Source organism: Heterodontus francisci, chromosome 13, assembly GCF_036365525.1.
Source record: "Heterodontus francisci isolate sHetFra1 chromosome 13, sHetFra1.hap1, whole genome shotgun sequence".
NCBI classification, from domain to species: Eukaryota; Metazoa; Chordata; class Chondrichthyes; order Heterodontiformes; family Heterodontidae; genus Heterodontus; species Heterodontus francisci.
In genome coordinates this window covers 12,149,910-12,175,710 of record NC_090383.1, presented here as the reverse complement: position 1 = coordinate 12,175,710, position 25,801 = coordinate 12,149,910, and the positions used below count along the sequence as shown (strand labels likewise).

The 25,801-nt window shown below is 41.0% G+C and overlaps 1 protein-coding gene across 2 annotated transcripts in view; it reads right to left on the bottom strand.

The window, feature by feature from the left end:
• Nucleotides 1-25,801, bottom strand: part of fermt1 (FERM domain containing kindlin 1) — an 86,058-nt gene that overhangs the window by 13,145 nt on the left and 47,112 nt on the right. For both annotated transcript variants that reach the window (XM_068045736.1, XM_068045734.1), the window contains exons 6-11: nt 24,607-24,709; nt 23,659-23,766; nt 13,036-13,167; nt 7,919-7,968; nt 4,876-5,000; nt 1,055-1,161 (exon numbers count right to left, since the gene is read on the bottom strand). In XM_068045736.1, coding sequence (XP_067901837.1) covers nt 1,055-1,161; nt 4,876-5,000; nt 7,919-7,968; nt 13,036-13,167; nt 23,659-23,766; nt 24,607-24,709 — 625 coding nt within the window. The remainder of the gene's footprint in view (nt 1-1,054; nt 1,162-4,875; nt 5,001-7,918; nt 7,969-13,035; nt 13,168-23,658; nt 23,767-24,606; nt 24,710-25,801) is intronic.

Here is a 25,801-nt window from a genome sequence, read left to right as displayed (position 1 = left end):
TGTGTCTCTGTATTGATGGAAGATTATCTGCCTGCGCACAAACTGCTCAAACAGGAAAAGAGGGATATAACTTACTAAATATTGCAATATGTGGAAAAATGTATTGAGGTAAATTGCCCACAATATATTACAGATTTTAGCAAATGTCTTTAGATACATCTCAGCTGGCATGGACTCGATGGGCCGAATGGCTGCATCCTGTGTGTAAATGACTATGACTCTAAGTGCCTTGGAACATTTAACGATGTTAAAGGCAATATATAAATGCAAGTTTATCTTCTTTAAAAAAAGGATTTCAGCTTACAAGCTACATGAGAGATAATATGGTGTACACATTTGGTTGTGTTAATCATTAACTATATTGATATTTCACTGCATTAAATGTTGGAAAAAGTTGTGTTGAACATGAAGACTGAAAACTTAACATTTTGTTATATAAGCATGAAATTTGTTTTCAGATTTCATCTTCATTGTGGTATTACAGAACCAAGATAAATTACTACATGTAGTTAACTAATTTTAATATACATTTTCAATGTTTTCAGGTATACACGGAATATTTTTGACATACAAAATTTTATCTAATCGGTTGCTAGATTTTCCCTACATCAATATTTTAATATAAATATAAAATGTATCAGCTCCATAGAAGCAAGTATTTACTTTGCTTCAAAAATAATGTTGGGGTTGACCTCTATACAAAAAGCTACATCTGTAAGTGTCCAGGATTTTAAAGAAACAGCTTAGGAGGGTAATAGTGCCTTCCTAGAATTCTGTCATGCCAAAGATAGGACTTGGTGCGTTTTTTGTTACAACAAATAGTTATATGTTCAATAGTAATACTAATGACTAATTTAATCACTCCATTAGGAAAATATTGGGGAATCCTGCTCAACTAGGGACAGCGAAGCAATCCCTAACCACCCACAAAGTCTGAGTGCTAGTTCCTTGTCATTGCCGTTAAGTGATGAGAAATGTTTTCTCATTCGCCAAAGTGAAATCTCACTAGTGTACACGCCTGTGAATCTATAAAACTTGTTAATAGAAAACTTACGTTGTGACATTTTATGTATACTTCATTCATGCCATCAGCCACAGGAATCAGCAACTTGATCCCAAATTTCTGTCCTGCTACGCTCACATCTGGTACAACTTCACATCCTGCATTAGGCAAAGTTTCAAAGAAAATAGTTAAGTGAGAGATGAAATGTGACAGATAAATTGAATAAAGGGTTCTCATCAGTGCTTTGGGAGTATGAGTGTTAAAGGCCGTGGTGTTTCTTGGATTCACTTTAACTTTAACCAGACTAATCCTTTTCATTCTGAGATCCTGTGACATGATAGCTTTCTAAATTATTGTACTTATTAAAGGCAAACTGGTACTAATGTCGTTAACAAGGTAGCTTTCGTGTTAGGGATGATTTTATGAAACTGTGCTACCACAAATGGAAAAGTGTGGGGACCGTGCACCCCAATAACTCCCAAGGAGCAAGCCTGGAGCTGAAAGTTACTCCCATTTTCTCGAGGAAAGTTATTACTTTGAAGCAACATATTTGGGTGTTTTGATGATTTCAGATGGCAACTGTAGTGACAAGCTTTTAAAGAGCTGTAAGAAAAGTCTGCATTGTAGGGGAGCAACAATGACTACATCCTGAGGTTGTGAAAGGCACGACATAACGCCAGTCTTTTTTACTTTGGTGAAATCTGAATGGCAGACGGAGAGAGAAGGTAGCCAGCAGTATAATTGTTCCTCATATTTCTCTTGCCCACTCCCTCTCCTTCCGAAACACATGGAGCTGAATTTTAGCAGCCCGCCGCTGATTTCAGCGGTGGGCGTAAACAATGGCGGCTCACGCAAAAAGCCATTGCAATTCCAAGCGTGGGAACTCATTTAAATAGATAGGGCAGGCACCCCTCCCCACCCAATCACATGATGGGGCAGGCTGTCCGTCCGTCCCTAACAATAGCGTCAGCTGCCTGTGTGCAGGTGCTGATGTCATTTTTAAGCCCTACCAGCATATTTAACTATTTGAAGATTTAGCGAAATTAAATAAATACATCTCTTTTGCCCCTCTCCCAATAACGCCCCAATGACAATTAAATTAATTAATTGCCCATCCCCCCTGCAAAACACCTTTATCATCTGACCTTCCCCCCTCACAAACTGCACAAACTTTAAACTACAACCCTTCCCAACATCCCCTACACCCATGATGTTAATATGACCCTGTTCCCCCACTATCCCTGCACTGAAACATACCTCCTCCTCTCCCCACCAGTGTTGCGCCTCATTTCCCCGGATGGGGATCCGAAGGCATGGGAGTGCTGGCTGCCGGGCCGAAGATCGCAGTGGGACATCAAGATTAATGGTAAGTACATGCAAATCTATTATTTTACTTTATTTGCATATGGTGATTGTGCTCCCATTGCTGAGCGATAGGTGGGTCACTGCGGTGCCCCGCCACCACCGGGAGGATCAGCTGGGCCCTGACGTCGTTGAGATCCAGGGCCATCTTCAGGCCCTCCCGCCCCCCACCACGGATCCCGACATGGAGGGCTCCTTAAAATCTATCCCATACTGTTTCTCTCCCTCTCCATCTGCCTTCTTAAGGAAAATACAGACTAAGCTAATTTTCAATACCGTTCAAATTCATCAAAATGTTATTTACTAAAGAGTATCAGAAGATGAAGTGTGTATATTACAAGTGTCACTGAAATATCCACAGGCTAGAATCACTCTTCTCAGTTACAACATTTCAACAGAATCCTATTCACGCCTTACAAATGAGAACTACTTGTGTCCTATGGCAGTTGAGGCCAAAACATTGTATGTTTTCAAGAAGAAGATGTAACTCTTGGGGCGAAAGGGATCAAAAGATATGGGGGGGAAAGCGGGAACAGTTTACTGAGTTGGATGATCAACCATGATCATAATGAATGGCGGAGCAGGCTCAAAGGACCGAATGGCCTACTCCTGCTCATATTTTCTATGTTCAAAGTTTTCATTTCCGAGTGATTTGATAGAATGAATTTTGGGTGGTATACTGGTGCCAACTGTATGTAATGTTTCCATATATAATATTCTGTAATACTATGGGCTGCATGTTGAGACTCCGCCGCCAAAGTAGGCGTTGGACGTAAAAAATGCAGCCCGTGTGCACGGGCAACGCGTCACGGAGCTGCCATGTTTTCAAATGTGGCGGCTCATTTGCATGGCCGCAGTGCCCATCCCCTGCGATGACGTGGAGGAGGTGGGCAAGCCATCGCCGGCAACGCTGTCTGGCGCTAATGCACAGGTGCCATTTTTAAATGGCTTATAGCCCTCAACGGAAATTTAAAATTTAAAGGGCCAAGTAACGGAAAATATTGTAAAAATAAATAAAATAAACTAACCAGGCATTCTCCCCCACCCCGCCCCCCTGGAATTCTTGTACTGAAACTTTGACCTTCCCCGCCACCCTCAATGTTCAGCACCTTTGTCCTTTACCCTTTCCCGTCCACCCCCTGACCAATCCAAAACCTTGTAACCCTACTCCCCCCACCCAGAGAAAAAAAACCTCCTACCCCCCACTCCCAACAGGTGTCGCACCACATTTCCCCGAACGGGGATTCAAAGGCATGGCATTGTCGGTGGCAAGAATGAAGATTGCAACGCGATCAAAGACTCTAGACTGCATGGTAAGTAGACATTTACATGTTTTAACGTAGGTCTTGCCGCCAATCGAGCCACAACGAGGCCTCACCGCCGCCAAGATTGGGGTCAGTGGCGGGCCTCTGCTGTACCGATCTTCATTGCCCCTCGCCACCATTCCCACAGCTGAGGGGCTTTAAAATCCAGCCCAGTATTTCTGCAATTTTTTTTCTCTAATGCAATGCAAAGTTTAATGAAATGAGAATTGTTGCTAAACAAACAACCTATCATTTGCGAATTCTGAGAACAAGTTTGATCATATGCTTTAAATTATCTTTTTCTGCCAACATTCTAGGTGCCTAACAAATGAGGGAACCATAATAGCAGCAATGTTGTGCAACCTGTGACATACAGTGGAACAGGGCAACATTGTGGGTTCTGTTGTTCCCAATAGTCCGAGTATTAGTCTTCACAGCATACCAGTAAAAATTGCTCCAGGGTAAACTGACTGCATAGGTGAGGCTTGTGCTGCTACATAAAAGCATTCTGATGTCTGAGCTGCAAATTCACAGAAAAATCATCTTGAATTTTTGAGACACTTTACAGACACATCATTTTGAAAAAATACAAAGCACTTTGTGTGTTATCACATACTTAAGTAATGAAGTTATTATTCTGTAGAAAATGCCATTTGTTTTGATTTCAGCTAGGACAAGATGAAAAAGCGTTTAAATTAAGGAGTACAGAAAAGGGCGTGAAGATGCAGTAACTGATGTACTACACCATGGAGTGATTGGGTATAGGTTTGCTACACTGCAAGTCCCTGCTCCTGGCTTGTTCTTTGGGTAAAATGTAAACCTGAGTAACTGTTGCTCAGAGTTCCGCCTGGCAGCTAGTTATGAGGTGGGTGTTTGGAGAAGCCTAACAGGAGGTTCCTGTAAGCTGGGGGTTGCTACAAAATTGTGGGAGGGAGAGGGCTAAAAAGAATTTAATAGATGGAAAGTGGAAATGTTTCCAAATAAGTGAAACAGATGTTGTGCATCTAAGTCTTAGATTATACTCTAACTCTGTTTCATCATAGCTGGCATTAATGCACAATAAATATAAAGCTCCCTTGCCAATTTGATTTGAAATTTAAGCGACTGTTACAATATTGGGATTATAATTTGATCATATTTAGAAGTTGTTATCCGGCTTTCTATGTGATGTTTAGTCTATAAAAACTTGCAAAAGTGGTTTCTCACCTCTCAGATTTAGTTGTTCAATTGGTTCTCCTTGAGAAGCATCTTTATTCTTGAAGTATGATAAACAAGTATCTTTAAAAATAAAGTAGTACTGCTTGTAGGCCTTCAGCGTCAGCTTTTTGGGCCTATAACGTGAAACATATTCTCAAGTATGTATTTAAAAAAAACTCAATGCAATTTCAACTGTTAGTTCAATTTGAAGAACCCAATTCCTTGCAATTAATGCCCTTTAATGCAATATTGTTCTATTTCTATATTTGACAATAGCTTAATTCAGAATTAACCGAAAACATTAGAGAGTAGTCTATCACCATCCAATTTTATTGAAACAATATACAATAAATACACAAGTCTCCTGTTAAATATGGCAACATTCCCATTCAAACGGTAATCCAGGATTTATTTCTTGCATGTACAACTTCACGGACATCACAGGCGTGAATAACTTTTATTCTCTTAGATACATAATTGTGTTTTGAGTATCCAATCATATAGTGGTGAATACTAATACTTATGGTGCTTCTGGAAAACAAGTATTGCCAAGAAAATCTGCAGATTGAGTTCACCAGGAATTAAGTCCAGTATTACATAGAGTACCTTGCATACCACCTGAAGGCTCAAATAATGCTGGTGTGTAATTAACTGACCAGACAAGATCAGCTCATGCAACCATGAGAATGGGTGAGGAAACCTCCAGCCCTCCTCTTGTAGTTTTGGAGGTTGTTAGAAAGTTCGAGGCCATCTCAATTTGAGTTTCCCTCTCTTCTGCAGGGAGATGCTGCAACCTTAACTTTCTGCCTCATGTTTTGGTGTGGCTCATATTGAGAACTAGGAGAATTTAACCTGTGCATATTTAGTCCTTACTCCTGAGTGCTGGAATATAAATACTGAATATCACGCATTTGCCTTGTGACAATGGATTGTGGCAAGACTGTCTTGGAGGGAGATGTAGTCAGGAAGGGCAATCTGCTGAAAAGGAAGTTTCTGTCTCAGTCTTGTACAACGATAGCATTGGCTGGAATTTTACATTGTGGCGGTGGTGCTGTCCAATGGACAAAATGTCAGGGGAGAGCCCACCTCTGCCAGGCCTGGAATCTGCTGGGACTGACACGCTGCCTATCCTCTGCAAATTTTGTGTGGCCCAGGCCCATAATTGGCCTTAGTTGGGGCTTCCGCCTCTCTGAGGTAGGAAGTCCTGCCTCCAAGTGCTGCTGGCCAATCAGAAGGCCGGCAGCTCTTCAGTCCTAGCAACTTCCAATTGGCTGGGCCACAGCAAGGGCAGTGGGAGTCAGAGGGAAGGGTGGGGAGTAGTTTTAGCAGGGGCGAACAATGCTGCTGGGGGGGGGGCCCTCTGGGGGGCACAGGGTGCCCGATCAGGAGGGCCCCCACCCACTCCCCCCAGCCCAGCCCAGAAGGAGGCTGTCTGGTATTACTGGGTGGCCTTCTCAGGTAGTACCCATCTGCTGCTGGTAAAATATCAGTGGCAGCGGGAAGACGCCCCTAAGTGGCAATTAATTGGCCACTTAAGGACCTCAATTGGCCTGGGGCAGGTGGGTAGTTTGCCACCTCTCCTGCCACTGGTAAAATAGCAGCGGGGGGGGGGGGGGGGTGGGGCGGGGAGGTTACAGGCACGGCCCATCCTCTACCTTCGCCTCCCTCTTGATTTCGGCCCTCCCCCCCCCCCCCCAGTCTTCCAGACTGCTCCCAGCAAGGGGGGCGGGGGGTGGGTGTAGAATTCTGGCCATTATTTCCTTCAAACTTGCACATTCATGTAGGGTTAGCTTGGCTCATTTGGTAGCAACTTTGCCTCTACGTCAAGCGGATGTGAATTCAAGTCTTAGACACAATCTAAGCTAATTGAATAGAGTACTAAAAGACTCTCTATTGTCAGAGATGCTATCCTTCAGATGAGTTATAAAACCCAGGCTGTCTGCCTGTTGCAGTGGCTGTAGTAAGCACTGTTTGAAGAAGAGCAGGGAGTTTGGTATTTTGGCCAATTCTTCCCTCAACCAACATCATGAAAATCAACTCATTGTGGAAGGCGGTTTGTGCAGATTGGCTTCTAGGCTGCACTAAGCCTTATCTTCCATCATCCCATCCTTGTTCACTTGCACTGAATCTAAAATCCTCATCTGCAATCATGTCCTTAATCTGTTCTATCACTGTAACCTCCTCCAGTCTCATGTCTCATCTTGTGTCTTTCAATCTTCTAACTTTTTGAATATCCACCCTTCCCCCATGCTACCTCTGATGACAGCCTTCGCTCCTTCTCAAATCCCTCTGCCTCTCTCATTACCTTCCACCTTTAAAAGCTTTTTCAAAACACATCTCTTTAACCAAGTTTTTGATTGCTTCTCCTGATCCTCTCAAATTCTTAGCACCGGCTCCTTTTCTGTGAAACACCTTGGGATGTTTTTCTATGTTTCAAGTTACTTTATAAATCCAAGTTGTTATTTGGCAGCATAACAATCAGTTCATTTCAGAAGTTAGTCAAATGTTTTAATTGTGTGAAATATGTTGAGATGTTTTGAAGTGGTAAGGTGCTATTTAAATCCAAGTCACATTTACAGTTAGGTACAATTTGAAGCTGCAGAATATAAGCAATTGTGGAGGGGAGAGAGGGTGTGAAAAGTTTTGTTTTAAGTGTCGTGGTATCTCATTGATATTTGTGGGCCACAATGCAGACATTAATATTATTGATAAATCTGCAAGCTCTCAAAAGAGACTCCATATCATTAAACACTATTGACAAGACATTGCGTTAAGATGGCTGGATAAATTAAAAATGTTAAATTGTTCTTTCAACATTTAAAATGTATGAAAGCTACATGTTTTATAAATAAAAATCATCATAAAGTTCAATCAAATGTTTACATCCTCGTTACAACCCTTTGAAAGTATCTCAACCCACTCCCTAAAACCTATTGTAATTTATACACAACATTGACTCTAACTTTTGGATTAAATACAGATGAATTAACATTCAGGATTTATTTTATGTGAAAAGACAATGATGCTATAATTAAAGCATTTCTTTACTTACCTAAAAATTTTAAGATAATCTGCTAACTTTGGGATGTCTGTGATATCCTCCTAGAGTAAAAGCAAGTGATTTGTTATAATGCTAATATCATTAACATTACATTTTTTTCTCTAAGAATGTAAATGGGTAAATGTTAAAAAATGGCCATAAAACAGTAGTTCTGTATTAGTTGAATTATGAATAAATTCACATCTATAATTGTTCTGTAAAATAACAGCTGTACTTTTCCTGGGAGCCTCACGGAGAGTAAAGTTAGTTTGTTCTTTGCAAAAGGAATTTTTCCAATGGTGAGTAAAAATAAAGTATCTTTGTTTAATGTAATAGACTGTCTTCTACTCCAATTCCTTCCTGTCTCCTTTTCTTTGTCTTGTTTTCTGTCTACACCTCTCTGCCTCTAATATCTGCCGCTCAGACACTTTCTTTTACTGTCTGTGCTTTTCTGACTCTCTTTCCTCTTTCACAGAATCTTATTAAAGTTGAGGCACAAAACAAAATGGTGAGCAAGTAGTTTGCAAGGGGTATTGGCTTGGCCAGGGCCAGGCCACCTGATGACTGCTACATCACTAGTGGATGAACAAAATAGTATAGGCCATGTCCTGGAGTGGAAGGGAGAAGGCATTAATGATGGGAGCTATTATGGGGAAAAGAGGTGAAGCTGGAAGGAAGTAGATTTTAGGTACAGCCTTTGAGACTGTGGGAACACAGGTTATAGGGATGGCCGATTGAGGCTTCAGTTAATGCCAATGCATTTTATTCCCAATAGTTAAGATTAAATATTTTTAAAAAACATACAAGAAGATAGGGTAGAACATTAAACTTAACGTACTGTACAGACTACCCAAGAAGGCAATGAAAGCAGGCAATGTGAAAAAATTTAAGGGAGAATTGGTTAGATATTTGAAGGAGTCGGTATTATTTTTTTCAGACCAACTAGATAGACTGCAGTACTCCTTGGTTCTGTAGTTTCCTACATTCCTATCGTCACGATCCCATTACCAATTTATTCTCCTTGTCTTCTACAGAAAATGTAATTCTGTAGTTGTTAAATTTGAGTATTTCCTCAACATTATCAAGTGATGTGAAATATTTCTTTTGAAGTAAATACCCAACTGGGACAAAGATGCTAAGTTGGGGGGAGGGAGGGGAATCTTTCCAAATTTCTGACTCCTCCCAACCTACATCATGTCATCCCTCCCGTGACCCATTAGCATCAGCTACTCAGATGGTGCTGTGGAAAAAGTTGGGGATCTCAGCAGGGAGGAGCAGTGGGCTCTGTTGGCTTAGGCATTGCTCCTACATTACAACAGTGACTGCACTTCAAAAAATACCTCATTGGCTGTAAAGCCCTTTGGGATGTCCTGAGGTTGTGAAAGGCAATATAAAAATGCAGATTTTTCTTTCTTTCTTACTGGCGGCAGCACCATGCCCAGAAAGTGCAAGAAGTTCACTGACCTGAAGAATGTCATCTAATAGCGGGTAGAGCAAGGATAGGGAAAGTGAAAGAAAAAGCCAAGTAAAAGACCATTGAAACACATTGCATAACAGCCGAGTCCTTAGAGTGATAGAAACTCAGCCTTGAAGCCGAGAGCACCATCAGACTAGTGCTGAGGTTCAAGAGTAGCGGAAACCTGGACAGAGCCAGTGTATTTAATGAAGGTTCCCCTGCAAGTCAGTGAGCAATCTTGTAAAAAGAGTGAATCAGGTGACCAGAGTCTAACCTAGCGATCATTACCAGATTAACTGAAAGGCTGCGTTTGCTGACAACGCAGCCACTAGGTGGCGCAGTACTAGCACATGCGCAAATACAGCCTCTTCCACTGAAACGTCACTGTCTGCGACGTTTCAGACAGCTGTCAGGAATAAAGATGGCACTGCTCAATTTATCACAAAATACATGTTTGATCTTTCTCCCCCGCGCCGCCTGAAGATGCAAGGCAGGCCACGAGAGGTGACATAGGAGCAATTGGCCGAGAGGAGGGAGGCAACGTGGCCTGGAGCTACTGGGTGGAGGGGTGCGGGGAGCGAATGGTTGGAGAACGGGGGTGTGGGGGGGGGGGGGGGGGAAGTGAGGAACGATCAGTCGAGGGGTGGGGAGGGGGAGCAGTGGCGAGGTCTGGAGTGAGTGGCTGAGGGGGGGAAAACGGACGGTAGGGAGAGAGCTTTGAGGGCAGGAGCGAATGGCCGGGGTGGGGGGGTAGGGCAGCCAGTGGGGCGGGAGCGAGTAGCTGACGGGGGGGGGGGGGGGGGGGGGGAGAGGGGCGCGCGCGACGGGAAGCAGGCCGGGGGAGTGATTGGCTGAGGGAAGGCAACGCCATGGCAGGGATCGAGCGGGGTGAAGCGGAAATTGCAGCACGGATGATGGGAGTGAGTGGGGTACTGTTCGGGTGAATGGAGATGGCAATTGAGGACGTCATTGCGTGGTGACGTCATGCGTGTGCATTCATACTGGCAGGTAGGAAAATGTTCGCACGCGCTGATGTCCGCGATCACTCTGCGCATGCTCTGCATTGTCAGGAGTCGCTTTGAAACGGAAATCCAATGAATCCTTATGTCTGGCTTTACTAGCATTGATCTTGATTCCTGTCAATCAGATCGCTGAGAAGCAACATTCACAGAATGTTTGTGATTATTATTGAGAATATTACTAAAAAGAGATTCAACAGTCACGCAATTACCATTGGTCAATAGCTGGAAAAGAATCCATTTATACTTAAAACGGCTTAAATAGCCCAATAATAGCTTTCACAGAATTGAAGCAGAACAATGTTGGCCTCTCTGCCAGGGAAAGATAATCAAAGAGGTGAAAAAGTACAGGTATATGAAAGTACTTTTTAAAGTTAAAAAGCTTGTGTTAATAGTATGTTTCTCTTCATCTTCTACACAGCAATTAATAGAAAATCTGCAGTATCTGTGCATTGCGCAATTAAATAGTAGGATGTGGGATGGTGATCATAATTGCTATTTTTCAGTTTCTGATCTTCACATTATCGGGGTGGGGAGGGCCACTTGGAGAAATAAAAATTGATAAAGGTTAAGTTACCTTTTCTAGCAGGCAACCCAGTGGCAACAACTATTACAGATAGCTGCAGTCATTCGAGATTGATGGGGTGGGGAATCAAAGGGGCGGTAAGAAATAACTTTAAAATACAGAGGCCTGGAAGTATTTTTAAAGAATTAAACGCTAATGTTAATTATATGTTTCTTTCAATCACCATTTCAGCTGACATACTGAAAAGCTGTGGTTTTTGGTCAGAAATTTAAGTTGGAGTCTCATCACGCTTTGTTTTCTAACAGAAAAGCCAGCTAAGGATTGTTTTTACTTGCACATTCATAACATCTAATTACTCAAGCATTTACTGTGATTTATCTTTTATTATATGCAGTTTATAACATTGAAAAGACTCATCAAATACATTAGCTATAGTTCCTAAGGAAAACATATTTTCAAGCGCTATTCATTTTAAAACAAAGATTCAAAAGATCCATGCAGCCCAACAGACGAAACATAAATTAGTTACCAAGCTGCAGTTTTTAGGTTATGTTTCAGTAAAACAATTCTCAAATGGCGTTCATAATTTACTAACTGAACCATCTGCAGAAGTAGCTGAAGCCTTTTTTTCTTACAACGAATCAAAAATATGGGTCCAATGTGTGCTGTTCATTCGACAACTCATGGAAACTGATAGGCAGTTCAGCCCAGTCTATAAAACCTGCTGCATTAATACAGAATGTCTATCAAATATACAATAATGATTATACAAAGAAAATGTTGTTTTCAGTTGAATTGTTAATACAAAATGTTGTAAAGGGAAATATCCGTATACTCACTCCCCTCATCACCCCTAGTTTCTTTATATTGTGTTTTAAAATTGCTGAATAGAGGCAGTATTGTGTGTGGGGTGGGGGGGGGGGGGTGGGGGGGGGGGTGTTGGTGGGCGGGCATTTTGTGTGAAAATCCCAGATATTACATTTATAGTAACTTTCAGAATGTAAGTTGTTGGTATGATTACCCTGTTCGTGACATCCCTGAGCCGAAATGGGTTGCTTGAACTTTAGGAAAATCAATTAAACCCATTCTTTCATACTGTGGTGATCTTATTAAATAGGGCAATTTCCATACCCTTAAAGGGTCTGTAGGTATTGGAAAGTCACTATGTGGGGCTCCCTGCCTTCCAGCAGGACACCAGGACTGCATGACATCAAAGAAAGGCTACTTGCATGAGTGACACTGTCCTCCCTATTTAGGGCACTGGTGGTGAACACCTTAATGTAGGACATAAAGGGCATCCATAAGGTAATCAGAATCCTCGTGTTCGTTCTTCAAGACGTTCTAGCTCTAATCATATGATTTCTTGTATTGTAGGGTCCATATTGGACAAAAGATGATAATGAAACACTACGATGTTATTCAGACCCTGTGGCAATGAGCTTTCCACTTTAGCCAAAGTGGAGGCACTCATCTCTGATATACAGGTTTTAACTTCAACTTGGAGATTTCTGAGAAGGATATATCCCTTTTGCTCAGCCACTTTTTCAGCATTGTGTGCAATGTGGCCTTAAGATAATGCACATGGTCTCCTAAAATTGAGGATTGATCTCCCAGGCACTGCTGCTAACAACCAAGTAGATTCATCTCATCGCTATTTTTGGGATCTTGTTCCTTTCTACTATGTTTTCCTACATAACCACAGGTACTGCGCTTCAAAATAATTCAATTTATGTGAAGCGCAAGAGATACAATAAGACACTCTGCAAATGCAATTTTTTCTTCTTTCACTGATTTCTTTGATTGTCAAGCTTAGCAGATTTGAACCAAATAAAGAATAGCATAGGATTGCTGAGAGGAAACTTTAGATCACGTGATTTTGTAAATACTTTATAGTTCAAATCAGTTTAATTCATTAGACACGCAAGTTTCCAAAAAGTGCATTTTGACCCCAAAATATCAGATTGGGTTTATCCATTTTAAAGAATAAAATAAATAAGTGATGACTGAACAACAATGGTGAGTATCCGTTGCAAACATTTAGCATTATGTGATTGATTATTAGAACATGCTTTCCAGAAAACAGTTGGATAGATTATTACATTTTTGACAAAATAAAACATGCTCTTACCAAAATCTGGTCTATTTTTCCACCTTCAAGAGTCACTTCTAGACTGGCAAGGGCAGCCTCAACTTCATCTACATCTTGCTTATTAGTGTAGTCTTGTGGTTCAGATAATAGTGATAACTTGCTTATATGATACTGAAACAATTTATGAAACATTTTAACATTTAACATTTACTTAAGTAACTATAGTTAAGTGTATACTTTTGCCAGAACTCCCCTGGGTATAACATGCCATTACAGATATGGATACATGATTTTATTAGGCTGATGATCAAACTTACTGGAACAGCCTTCACGCACCATCCCAATATTTTATTAGTTGAAAATAGTCTATGTGAGATCCTGTGTAACTGGAAATGTAGACACTTCAAAGTGGTTAGTGTTGACTTGCTGGTTCCTTGAGATCAGATTAATATTGCATGCCATACAGATTTTAAACTTGAAATAAATATTAAAGTTGCTTTTTAAATGAAGCATAGTCCTCCCACAATGTGAATATACAGTTAGCACTCCTTTGCCCCAGGTAATGGTTGCGCATAATCTTTTTACAAAGTATGGCTTTCTTTCAGTGCTGATACTGAATATGCCCAGCCCACATACACCAATATATTTCTGGATTGCTATTCAACAGCACAAAAAAAATTACAAAATTATACACCTAATGTAACATTATTGCTTTCTTACATGTCTTTGCCAGCTATTTTTAACAAAAATGTTGAACCTAACAAAATAGCAGGAAAAAAAATCCAAAAACATGAACATGTCCATTAAGGTGTGTCACTCACAACTCGGTTGGTAGCACTCTTGTCTCTGAGCCAGAACATTGTGGATTCAAGTTCCCCCTCCAGAGACTTAAACACAAAAATCTAGTACTAAGGGAGTGCTGCACTGTCAGAGGTGCCTTTTGTTTGGATGAAATGTCAAACCAGGTCACTCAGGTGGATGTAAAGATCCCATGGCACTATTTTGAAGAGGAGCAGGGGAGTTATCCCCAGTGTCCTGGCTAATATTGAACCCTCACTACAAAAGATCACATGGCTGTCTGTGGGAGCTTGCTGTGCACAAATTGGCTGCCCAGTTTCCTGCATTACAACGGTGACTACACTCCAAAAGGTTGTAAAGTGCTTTGGGACAGCCAGAGATGATGAAGGTGCTATAAAAATGCAAGTCTTTCATTTTTCATTATCAATAGTACATCTTGTGAACTGAAGCAGTCTACAAAATGACTTTGAATCTCCATTAACTGAAAATACAAAATTTTGGGTGTATAGGAAGAAATTTGAGAAAGGTACTTTAATAAATAGGATACTATTATAAAAGAAAAACTAAAGTGAAATTCAATATATTTCATTTTTTTCTGGAAAGCTTGCCTTAAATACCTAATTGAAAGAACAATAGCTTGCATTTATATAGCGCCTTTAATGTAGTAGACATTCCAAGGTGCTTCACAGCCATGCGATCAAACAAAATTTGACAATGAGCCACGTAAGGAGATATTAAGACATGTGGGTCTCAGAGGTAGGTTTTCAGAAATGTCTTAAATATGGAAAGGTAGAGGCAGAGAAGTTTAGAGAGGAAATTCCAAAGTTTGGTGAATAAGATTGGTGAGCAACTAGCACAAATAGCAGTATGGGAATATGATGTAGTGGCAATAATGGAAATGTGGCTTTGAAATGGGGAGGACTGGGTGCTTAATATATAAGGATATAAAAGTTTTCAGAAAAGATAGAGAAGGGAAAAAAGGAGGTAGGGTGGCAGTTCTGATTAGGAAAGAGTGCTGGAAAGGGGATGTCCTTCAGCGGGCAAGGACAGAATCCATCTGGTTAGAGTTGAGAAGCAAAAAGGATATGATTACGCTACTAGGGGTAATCTATAGGCTTCTAATAGAGAGAGAGATAGAGGAGCAAATCTGCAGGGAAATCACAGAGATGTGCAAGAACTAGAGTTGTGATATTGGAGGAATTTAATTACCCAAATATTGATTGGGATAATTTTTATTTGAGAGTAAAGGGAAAGGAAGGGGAGGAATTTTTGGATTGTGTTCAGGCGACTGGGGCAAATATCCTTTGCTGGTAGGTTTGCTAGTGCTGTTGGGGATTGTTTAAACTAGTTTGGTAGGGGGATGGGAACCTGAGGCCAGTTTCAGATAGGACAGTTGCAGGGCAGGGAACAGGAGGCAGAAAATTAGCAAGTGACTCTGAAAGACAGAAGAAGCAAAGGTTAAAAAGTGTGCAGCACGGAAATTTGGCAATGTTAAACTGTATTTATTTAAATGCAAGGAGTATAGCAAATAAAGTCAATGAGCTGAGGGCACAGATAGACACATGGCAACATGATAACATTGCTATAATGAAACTTGACTTAAAGTAGGGCAAGAATGGCAGCTCAACATCCTTGGATATAGCGTTATCAGGTGGGATAGAGAGGGGGATTAAAAAAGGAGGGGGTGGAGCATTATTGGTTAAGGAATCAATAATAGCTGTGGGGAGGGATGATATGCTAAATGAATCATCAAATGAGGCCATATGGGTTGAGCTCAGAAATAAAAAAGGGGCTGCCACACTACTAGGAGTGTATTATAAACTCCCAAATAGTGAGAGGGAGATAGAAGAACAAATATATCGGCAAATTTCAATTATCCTAATATCAACTAGGATACCAACAGTGTGAAGGGCACAGAGAGCACAAAATTATTGAACTGCATTCAAGAGAACTTTTTTAGCCAGCATGTAACAAGCCCAAACGAGAGGGGGTGCAATTCTAGATTTAGTCTTTGGTAATGAAGCTGGGCATGTGGATGAAGTAGTAGTGGGTGACCATTTTGGAGATAGTGACCATATTACAGTTGGTTTTAGCATAATAATGGAAAAGGACAAAGCTAGAACCGGAGTAAAAGTTCTAAATTGGAGGAAGGCAAATTTTATGAAGCCGAGAGGTGGTCTGGTGAAAGTGAACTGGATACAGCTACTTGAAGGAAAATCAGTGGCAAACCAGTGGGAGGCATTCAAAAGCATGATTCTACAGGCAGAGTGTAGACATGTCCCCACAAAGAGATAGGGTGGAATGGCCAAATCTAGAGCCCCCTGGTTATCTAGAAGTATACAGGGCAAGATAAAGTAGAAAAAGAAAGCTTATGACGGTCACAAAAAACTTAATATTTTAGAAAGCCCAGAAGACTATTGAAAGTGCAGGGGTGAAGTAAAAAAGGAAATTAGGAAAGCAAAGAGAGGACATGAAAAACTATTGGCAGGTAAAATCAAGGAAAACCTAAAGATGTTTTATTAGTAATTACAAGCAAGAGGATAACTAAGGAAAGGGTAGGGCCTATCAGATGTACAAGGAAAGTTATGCATGGATGCAGCAGATGTGGGCAGGGTTGTTAATGAGTTTTTTGTCTGTCTTCACAAAGGAGAGGGATGATGCAGACATTGTCGTAAAAGAGGCGTGTGAAATATTAGATACGATAAGCATAATGAGAGAGGAAGTACGAGAGGGTCTGACATCCTTGAAAGTGGATAAATCGCCAGGGTCAGATGGATTGTATCCCAGGTTGTTAAAGGAAGTCAGAAAGGAAATAGCGGATGCTCTGAGGATCATCTTCACTAGATACAGGCGAGGTACCAGAGGATTGGACCATTGTTTAAAAAGGGTGCGAGGGATAGGCCAAATAATTATAGGCTGGTCAGTCTGATCTCGGTGGTGGGTAATTATTAGAATTAATTCTGAGAGATAGGATAAATTGCCATTTAAGAAAGGCACGGATTAATCAGGGATAGTCAGCATGGATTTGTTAAGGGTAAGGTCATAAGTTAATAACTTGATTGAATTTTTTGAGGAAGTAACAAGGAGGATTGATGAGGGTAGTGCAGTGGATGCGGTTTACGTGGATTTTAGTAAGACATTTGACAAGGTCCCACATGACAGACTGGTCAGAAAATGAAAGCCCATGGGACACTAGGGAATGTGGTAAGTTGGATCCAAAATTTGTTCAGTGACAGGAAGCAAAGGGTAATGGTCGACAGATGTTTTTGTGAATGGAAAGCAGTGTTAGGTACCTTGATGTTTGTGGTATACATTAATGATTTGGACTGAAATGTGGGAGGCATGATTGGGAAATTTGTAAATGACACAAAAATTGGCCATGTGGTTGTTAGTGAGGATAGCTGTAGACTCAAGAATGATATCAATCGTTTGGTTGAGTGAGCGGAAAAGTGGCAAATAGAATTCAATCTGGAGAAATGTGAGGTAATACATTTGGGGAGAGCAAACAAAGCGAGGAAATACACAATAAACGGGAGGATATTGTGAGGGGTAGAAGAAGTGAGAGACCTTGGACTGCATGTCCACAGGTCCCTGAAGGTGGCAGGATAGGTAGATAGAGTGGTGAAGAAGGCATATGGAATGCTTTCCGTTATTGGCCGAGGTATAGAATACAAAAGCAGGGATGTAATGCTGGAATTGTATAAAACTCCGGTTAGGCCACAGCTGGAGTATTGTGTACCGTTCTGGTCACCACATTACAGGAAGGACATTAATGCTGTGGAGATAGTACAGAGATTATTTACAAGAATGTTACCAGGGCTTGAAAGTTGCAGCTATGAGGAAAGATTGGATCTTCTAGGGTTGTTTTCCTTCGAACAGAGGAGGCTGAGGGGTGACTTAATTGAGGTGAACAAAATTGAGAGGCCTAGATAGAGTAGACAGGAAGAACCAGTTTCCCCTCAGAGGTCAATTACCAGGGGACATAGATTTAAGGTGATGGGTAGAAGGATTAGCGGGGACATGAGGAAAAACTTTTTCATCCAGAGGGTGGTGGGTGTCTGGAAGTCACAGCCCGGATCGGTGGTGGAGGCAGAAACCCTCAACTCTTTTAAAACGTACCTGGACATACAGCTGAAGTGCTGGAAGGTGGGATTAGATTGGGCGGCTCGTTTTTTTCAGCCATGATGGGCTGAATGGCCTCCTTTTGTGCCATCACTTTTCTATGGTTGTAACTTCCTTGATCGGTATTTTCTCAGCCCAGCTAGAACGGCGCAGTGGTTAGCACCACAGCCTCACAGCTCCAGTGACCCAGGTTCAGTTCTGGGTACCGTCTGTGCGGAGTTTGCAAGTTCTCCCTGTGACCGGTTTCCGCCAGGTGCTCCAGTTTCCTCCCACAGCCAAAGACTTGCAGGTTGATAGGTAAATTGGCTATTGTAAATTGCCCCTAGTGTAGGTAGGAGGTAGGAGAATGGTGGGGATGTGGTAGGGAATATGGGATTAATGTAGAATTAGTATAAATGGGTGGTTGTTGGTCGGCACAGACTCGGTGGACCGAAGGGCCTGTTTCAGTGCTGTATCTCTAAATAAAAGATGGATCTGGTGCTGGGAAATAAGGTGGGCCAAGTAGACCATGTGTCTGTCGGGAAGCACTAGGGTAAGAGTGATCATTGTATCATAAGGTTTAGACTTGTAATGCAGGAAAGCAAGGCATGAAATAAGGTAGAATGGAAGAGGAGTAATTTTGATGCGATGAGCAGGAATCTAGCCTGGATAAAATGGAACCATAGACTGACAGGAATAACTGTAATGGAACAATGGATTATCTTCCAGGAAGAGATGGTTCAGGTACAGGCTAGGCACATTCCAATCAGTGCAACAGGTAGGGGAGCCAAAAACAGGGCTCCCTGGGTAACAAGAGAGATGGAGATTATGATGAAACAAAAAATCAGTGTATGATGCATGTCAGGTGAATTCTTCAAATGAGAAACATGCCAAATACAATAAGTTGAGAAGGGGTGTGAACAGGAAAATATGACAGGCAAAGAGAGAATATGAGAATAGAATGGCAGTTAACATAAAAGGAAACCCAAAAATCTTCTATCGGCATGTAAATAGTAAGTGGGTAGTAAGAGGTGGAGTGGGGCCTATTACGGACAAAGAGGGTAATTGTTTTTTAATTCATTCATGGGATGTGGGCGTCACCGGCTAGGACAGCATTTATTACCCATCCCTAATTTCCCTTGAGAAGGTGGTGGTGAGCCGCCGCCTTGTACTGCTGCAGTCCATGTTGGGTAGGTACACCCACAGTGCTGTTAGGAAGGCAGTTCCAGGATTTTGACCCAGCGACAGTGAGGGAACGGCGGTATAGTTCCAAGTCAGGATGGTGTGACTTGGAGAGGAACTTGCAGGTAGACGCACAGGGCAAGGCTAGAGTACTTAGTGAACACTGATACAAAGTACTCATTAAGAAAATGAAATCTGTCAAAATATCGATAGAATTGGAGAGAGTAGAGGCAATGTATAGGGTAAAAATTAAGAGCGAGAAGGTACTGGAAAGGCTGGTTATGCGTAGGGTAGATAAGCCACTTAGTCTAGATGCTTTGCATCCCAGGTTGCGAAAGGAAGTGGGAATGGAGATACGGAAGGGCTTGCCATAATCTTCCAATCTTCCCTAGATATGGGTTAGGTGTCAAAAAATTGGAGAGTGGCAAATGTAACACCCTTATTCAAGAAAGGGTTTAATGACAGTCCTCGCAACTATAGACTAGTTGGTTTAATATCAGTGGTGGGTAAGATTTTAGAAAAAAAAAATGAGAAAAATCAGCAGGTACTTGGAGAGGTTTAATTTCATTAAGGATAGCCAGCATGTATTTGTAAAAGGTAGATCATGCTTGACTAATCGAATTGAATTTAATTGAAATAACAGAGAAGTTTGATGAAGGGAATGCGGTGGATGTTGTCTATAGGAATTTTAAGAAAGCGTTTGATAAAGTACCACATAAAAGGCTGTTTCATCAATGACCTTTCCCTCCCTCATAAGGTCAGAAGTGGGGATGTTCACTCACTGATGGTTGCACAATGTTCAGTGCCATTTGTAACTCCTCAGATACTGAAGCAACCTGTGTCCAAATGCAGCAAGACCTGGATAGCATCCAGGCTTGGGCTGAAAAGTGGCAAGTCACATTCAAATAAGAGAGAATCTAACCCTCTCCCCTTTATGTTCAATGGCATTACCATTGTTGAATCCCCCCACTATCAACATCCTGGGCATTACCATTGACCAGAAACTAAACCAGCTACATAAATATTGGGGGTACAAGAGCAGGTCAGAGGATGGGAATTCTGCAGCGAGTAACTCACCTCCTGACTCCCTAATGCCTGTCCAACATTTACAAGGCACAAGTCAGGAGTGTGATGGAATACCCTCCACTTGCCTGGATGGGTGCAGCTCCAACAACACTCGAGAAGCTGGACTCTATCCAGGACAAAGCAGCCCACTTGCTTGGCGCCCCATCCACCACCTTCAGCATTCACTCCCTTCACCACTGACGCACAGTGGCAGCAGTGTTTACCATCTACAAGATGCACTGCAGCAACTCACCAAGGCTCTTTTGACAGCACCTTCCAAACCCGTGACCTCTACCACTTAGAAGGACAAAGGCAGCAGATGCATGGGAACACCATCACCTGGAAGTTCCCCTCCAAGCCACACACCACTCAGATTTGGAAGTATATTGCCGTTCCTTCACTGTCACTGGGTCAAAATCCTACATCTGAAGGACTGCAACGGTTCAAGGCAGCAGCTCACCACGACCTTCTCAAGGGCAATTAGGGATGGGCAATAAATGCTGGCCTAACCAGTGACTCCCCCATCCCATGAATGAATAAAAAAAAGTGTTAGTGTCCAATTGGATAAAAAAAAATTGGCTTAAGGAAAGAAAACAGCAAGTCGTGGTAAATGGCTGTTTTTCAGACTGGAGAATGGTGAACAGTGGTGTTCCCTAAAGGTCAGTGCTATATATAAATGACTTGGATGTTGGGATACAGAGTAGAATTTCAAAATTTGCTGATCATACCAAACTTGGAGAAGTGGCAAACAGTGAGGATGATACGAACCGCCTGCAACAGGACACAGAAAGGCCAGCAGAATTAGGCAGACGAATGGCAGATGGAATTTAATACAGACAAGTGTGAGGTGATGCATTTTGGCAGAAGGAATAGGGCGAGGCAATATATACTTAATAGAAATACTCAGCAGGTCTGGCAGCATCTGTGGAGAGAGAAGCAGAGTTAACGTTTCAGTTCGATGACCTTTCATCAGAACTGGCAAATGTTAGAAATGTAATAGATTTTAAGCAAGTAAAGCAGGGCTGGGGGGAGGGGGGAGAAGGGAACAAAAGGGAAGGTGTGTGATGGATAGAAGGCCAGAGAGATTAACTAACAAGGAGGTCATGGGGCAAAGGTAAAGAGAGTGCGATAATGGTGTGGTGAAAGATAAAGCATTAGCGCAAAGAGAGTTTTAATGACAATAATGAACAGCCCTATCCAAAAGCACAAAATGAAAAACCCAGTTTAAGGCAGGCACATGGTTTAAAAAAAAGATAAAGCAAAATAAAATAAAATAATAATTAAAAAGGCACCAGTCACGCTCTGAAATTTTTTAACTCAATGTTCAGTGTAGGGGGAAAGAATAAGCCGTAAATAGTATTGTATGTTTCTTAATGTTTCCAAATGACGACCATTATTCTGAATTCAATTAATGTGGTTGAATTTTGAGTGGGACTAGCACAATTGTTAGTGCAAAAGTAATGCAAAATGTTTCCATTTACAATTGCACCAGTCTGATATTTCTTTTCCAGCTAGTGTGCTTATGTTTATACACCATTAGATGGCTACATGGAAACTTTGCAGTTATGTTGCAGCCAGCAGAAGAGGGGCAGCATAAGAAAATGCTTTATTTTGGTTCACTCCTCCTTTTCGCCCCTCTTCTGAAGGCAGTGATTAATGTTGTGGTTCAGACTGAAACAGTCCAAACTCATTCCACATAAGACCCTTACAACCAGAAGCGAAACCTCTGACTTTCATGCTCCGTGTGGTTTGTACCACACCACACAGTTAGTTCACCTGAAAAAATAATTACCATAACTAAAATGTTTTAAACAGATAAACCAATGACTGAATTCCTGCTATGGACAGAAGTCCTGATGTATGTTTTATTTTAAGAATGAACACAACTGGAGTTCTGATCCTTTAAGAGGCAAATATTAGGGCACCCATTACAAAGAAGGCTGGCCTATCTTTCTCACAGCCACCTTTGTATGCACATGGAATATCTCTGGTGCTGTCTTGCCGTATTGGAAAGGTTCTATTTAGCTCACGTGTTGTAGGAAGTTGCCATTTGCTTCAATGGCGTTCTACAAAGAATTTTGATAAATGGAAAAATTCCTCCTTTCAATTTTTTAACATGGCTTATTTCCAGGCAATAGGCCCAATTTAAACGATGTGAATGAGTGAGTTAAAATCGGGCCCAATGTGTTACTGATTTATTGCATGTTAAATACATTCTCCAGAAGGCTGCTTGATTCAACAGCACCAAAACTAAGCATGCCATAAAAGCTAAGCAGATGGGCCTTAGTAGCTGCTTTCAAAGTAAGTTTACTCTTTGAAAGTAAGTTCCTTAATTCTGATGGCTTCAAACTAAAAAGCTCCCTGAACATTTGATTTACATATTCCATATGAAGTTTTTTAATACTATGCCAAATAAAGTATAGCCCCACCCTGGTGCCTATGATTATCAAGAAGCTGGACTGTTAACCATCACTGAGCTAGTCCACAGTACTTATTTCTGGTATTCCAAGAAACAATTTTAGTTCCAAGAAAATAAATGTTGAATAAGAGCTCTTAAGCATTTTGATGAACTATGTTTCAAATCTCAGTTGTCTTGTATTCGTCTGATTTACACTGTATTTTATAACTTTGCTTGATTTTGTAAGTAAATTTGATTCATTGTTTCAGCTTGTTGAATCTCTGGTCTTGTTTCCATTTATTTGAATAGATGGAGGACTTTTCAGGAATCCTATGTAAACTACTGTGTGCTTTTTAACCTTCAACATTCCACTGGAATAAAAAGTGAAAATGCATATTTCAGAACAGAAGGGGCTTGGTCCACTTAAATTTGTGTTGTATTATTGAAGGAGAAATGGTTCAAATGAATCCCAAAAAATAACGTGTGAAAGGCGAAGCATTTTGGTCATTAACTGAAACACATTTCAATTAAAACTGCTTGCAAATCTCTCAATTGGTATGATAATGCTTTTTTTGTGCATCAATTTAATTCTCCATTACAACAAAAGCAAAGTATTTTGTATACAGGAAATCAAATAAAATTGTAAAATGCTGGAAATACTCAGCAGGTCAGGCAGCATCTGAGGAGAGGGGAGAGTTTTGATCTGAAACATCAACTCTGTTTCTCTCTCCACAGGTGCTGTCTGACCTGCTGTGTATATCCAGCATGTTGCATTTTTATTTTAATTCTCCATTGTTATTTCTATTTTGTCTGACTGTTGGAAATCCAGCTACAACAGGACAAGATCAAAACTCGCTATTCTGTCCTCTTAGCATATTCTGATTTATAGCACTTCTTTTGTTTAACGAATCACATCAGAAATAGCTATGTAAGGAATGAAAATACAGGACAATTTGAGCTATTTTTCTAAACTAGAAATATGAGCCTAGATGCTAGCTGCGATCAAAGTCTGCTGCGCTGGAGGGCTGTCTGTTCTCTACACATCTGCTGGGGCATGTTCTTTCCCCTTGCTGAAACAGGTTTTGTAGCAAGTAATAGTTTTTAACAATTGCACCTACCTGTAATGCTGCAAATATCAACATTTCTTCTTCAGTGCAATCAATTTCTTCCAGAAGAATTGCCCACCGTGCTTGCTCATACAGCTGGTTTATCCGAACTGCATCATACTGCGTGCAATAGAGAGAGATGTCACTAAGGGTATAATACAACTATTTACTGTACGAACATATTTTATTACAGAAAGAAAAGAAAAGCATAGGGTGTCACAGTACTAGAACATGCATTTCAGTTGGTGAGTTCCCAACCTCATCCAGGTTACTGTGCAAAGAAGCTAAGTGGACGCTAGGTGTGTCATCACAGGAAACAAAGGAAAATTGGAATGGAAAAAAGTAATCATGGCCCCTCTGCAGATAGTACTAGAATGTGTGCCAGAGGGCTAGAGGAAACTCTTCAAACAATCCCTTTTTATCCAGTAAAGGCATGCAACACAGCAATGGGATGGAGAATAGAAGATAAAACCCCCCCCACAGTACAACCACTTCTCCTTCCAAAAGCAAAAGTATAGGCTCTGAAATTAGGTCATGAGTTATGATCAAACAAATACTTAGCACATTTGTCTGAAATGCCTCTCTCCACTATTGTAGCAGCGCTATTAACTCATTTAAAATAATTAGGTTTAATAAAATAGTAGAAAGGGGAATTTCAGCCAAATGAAATGAACTTTTGCACAACAGTATCCTATGGCTTAATTTACAGCCATGGTATTATAGTGTTTAGATTATCTACTGAAGATTGGAAATCTTTTCATCAATTTGTGTTTGTAGTCTTGCACCAAGATTAATGTTTTTGCTACACTTCAAAATACCTCATCTTAGACAGAATAGCCTAAATATATAAACGTATTTTCCCCACATTACAGACTAATAATATGCCCCCATTTGACTTCTTTGTCCAATCCAGGGCTAGGGATAGGATGCTCAAAAGAATATTATGGCTGCCTCCCTTACTTTTGGGTTCAGATCAAAGAAGCTGTAGTACTTGTAACGCAACAGCAGCTTATCTTCCTCCTGGATGTCTTGTTCCATCAGTGAACGTGATGAATCTAGCCATCTGCAGAAATAGTGCAATAAAAGAAAATGTAAAGAAATGATGACAGACCTGATGTAGAATCTTTGCTATTTTCTTTTGCATTATTTTACATTGTCTGGGTTTCTATTATCAGTCAACCTCTACTTTGGTATCTAAATGTAAGAAACTGCTTCTCTCCTAAATATCAACCATTGTACTTCACAATAAACAAATCATGAGATATTAAGATACATTTGAAAAGAAAAGCTGCAACAAGACACATCACAAAAGTACATTAATCACAATATTTAATATAATACCAACTCTCACTTTTTCTGTTATTTTTGTTATATAGTATCCTCAATTCTACTTACAGGTATTAATTGTAACAGGTATTTTGAGTTAATAAAAGTGTTGTCTTTCACATCGGTATTTGTATAGCTGATCTTGAAAATTGTTACTATGATAAAGCTCTTCACAATATGTTTATTTAAAAAACAATATATATATATATATATATAAAATGTCTAAGCATCATTAGCTTTACTCTGGAGGGCTGCTTCCATAATCGGACCAAAAATGTTCCATACTCCTGCCACTCGCCTGTACACCCTGACCCCGATGGATTCCAACACCTGTGCATTTTCAATGTGCACAGGGAGCACTGAGGCACTTGGAGGCGCAAGTGTGGCTACTCTTGAAGAACTGCAACACTTAGAGAAGTGATGATTAGTTTTGGGTGGACGCTACCTGCTGGGTATAAGAGTATTACACAGAATATACGGCCGAAAACCAGGCCACTCGGCCCAAGGAGTCCATGCCAGCATTAATGCTCCACTCGAGCCTCCTCCCATTCTTCCTCATTGACCTCTATCAGCATAGCCTTCTATTCCTTTCTTCCTCATATGTTTATCTAGCTTCCTTTTGAATGCATTTATGCTATTTGCCTCAACCACTCCCTGTGGTAGCGAGTTTCATATTCTCATCACTTAGGCGGGAGCACTGAGCACCAGAGAAGAGGAGCTGGTGTTGATCAGTGACTCGTGGCTGGAAGGTAAAACTCTGTGCCCTGGTTACTGTAATTGTTGCGGTGGAGATAGGGAGCCACTAGTAGGTCCCTTAAAATCTTTGCGC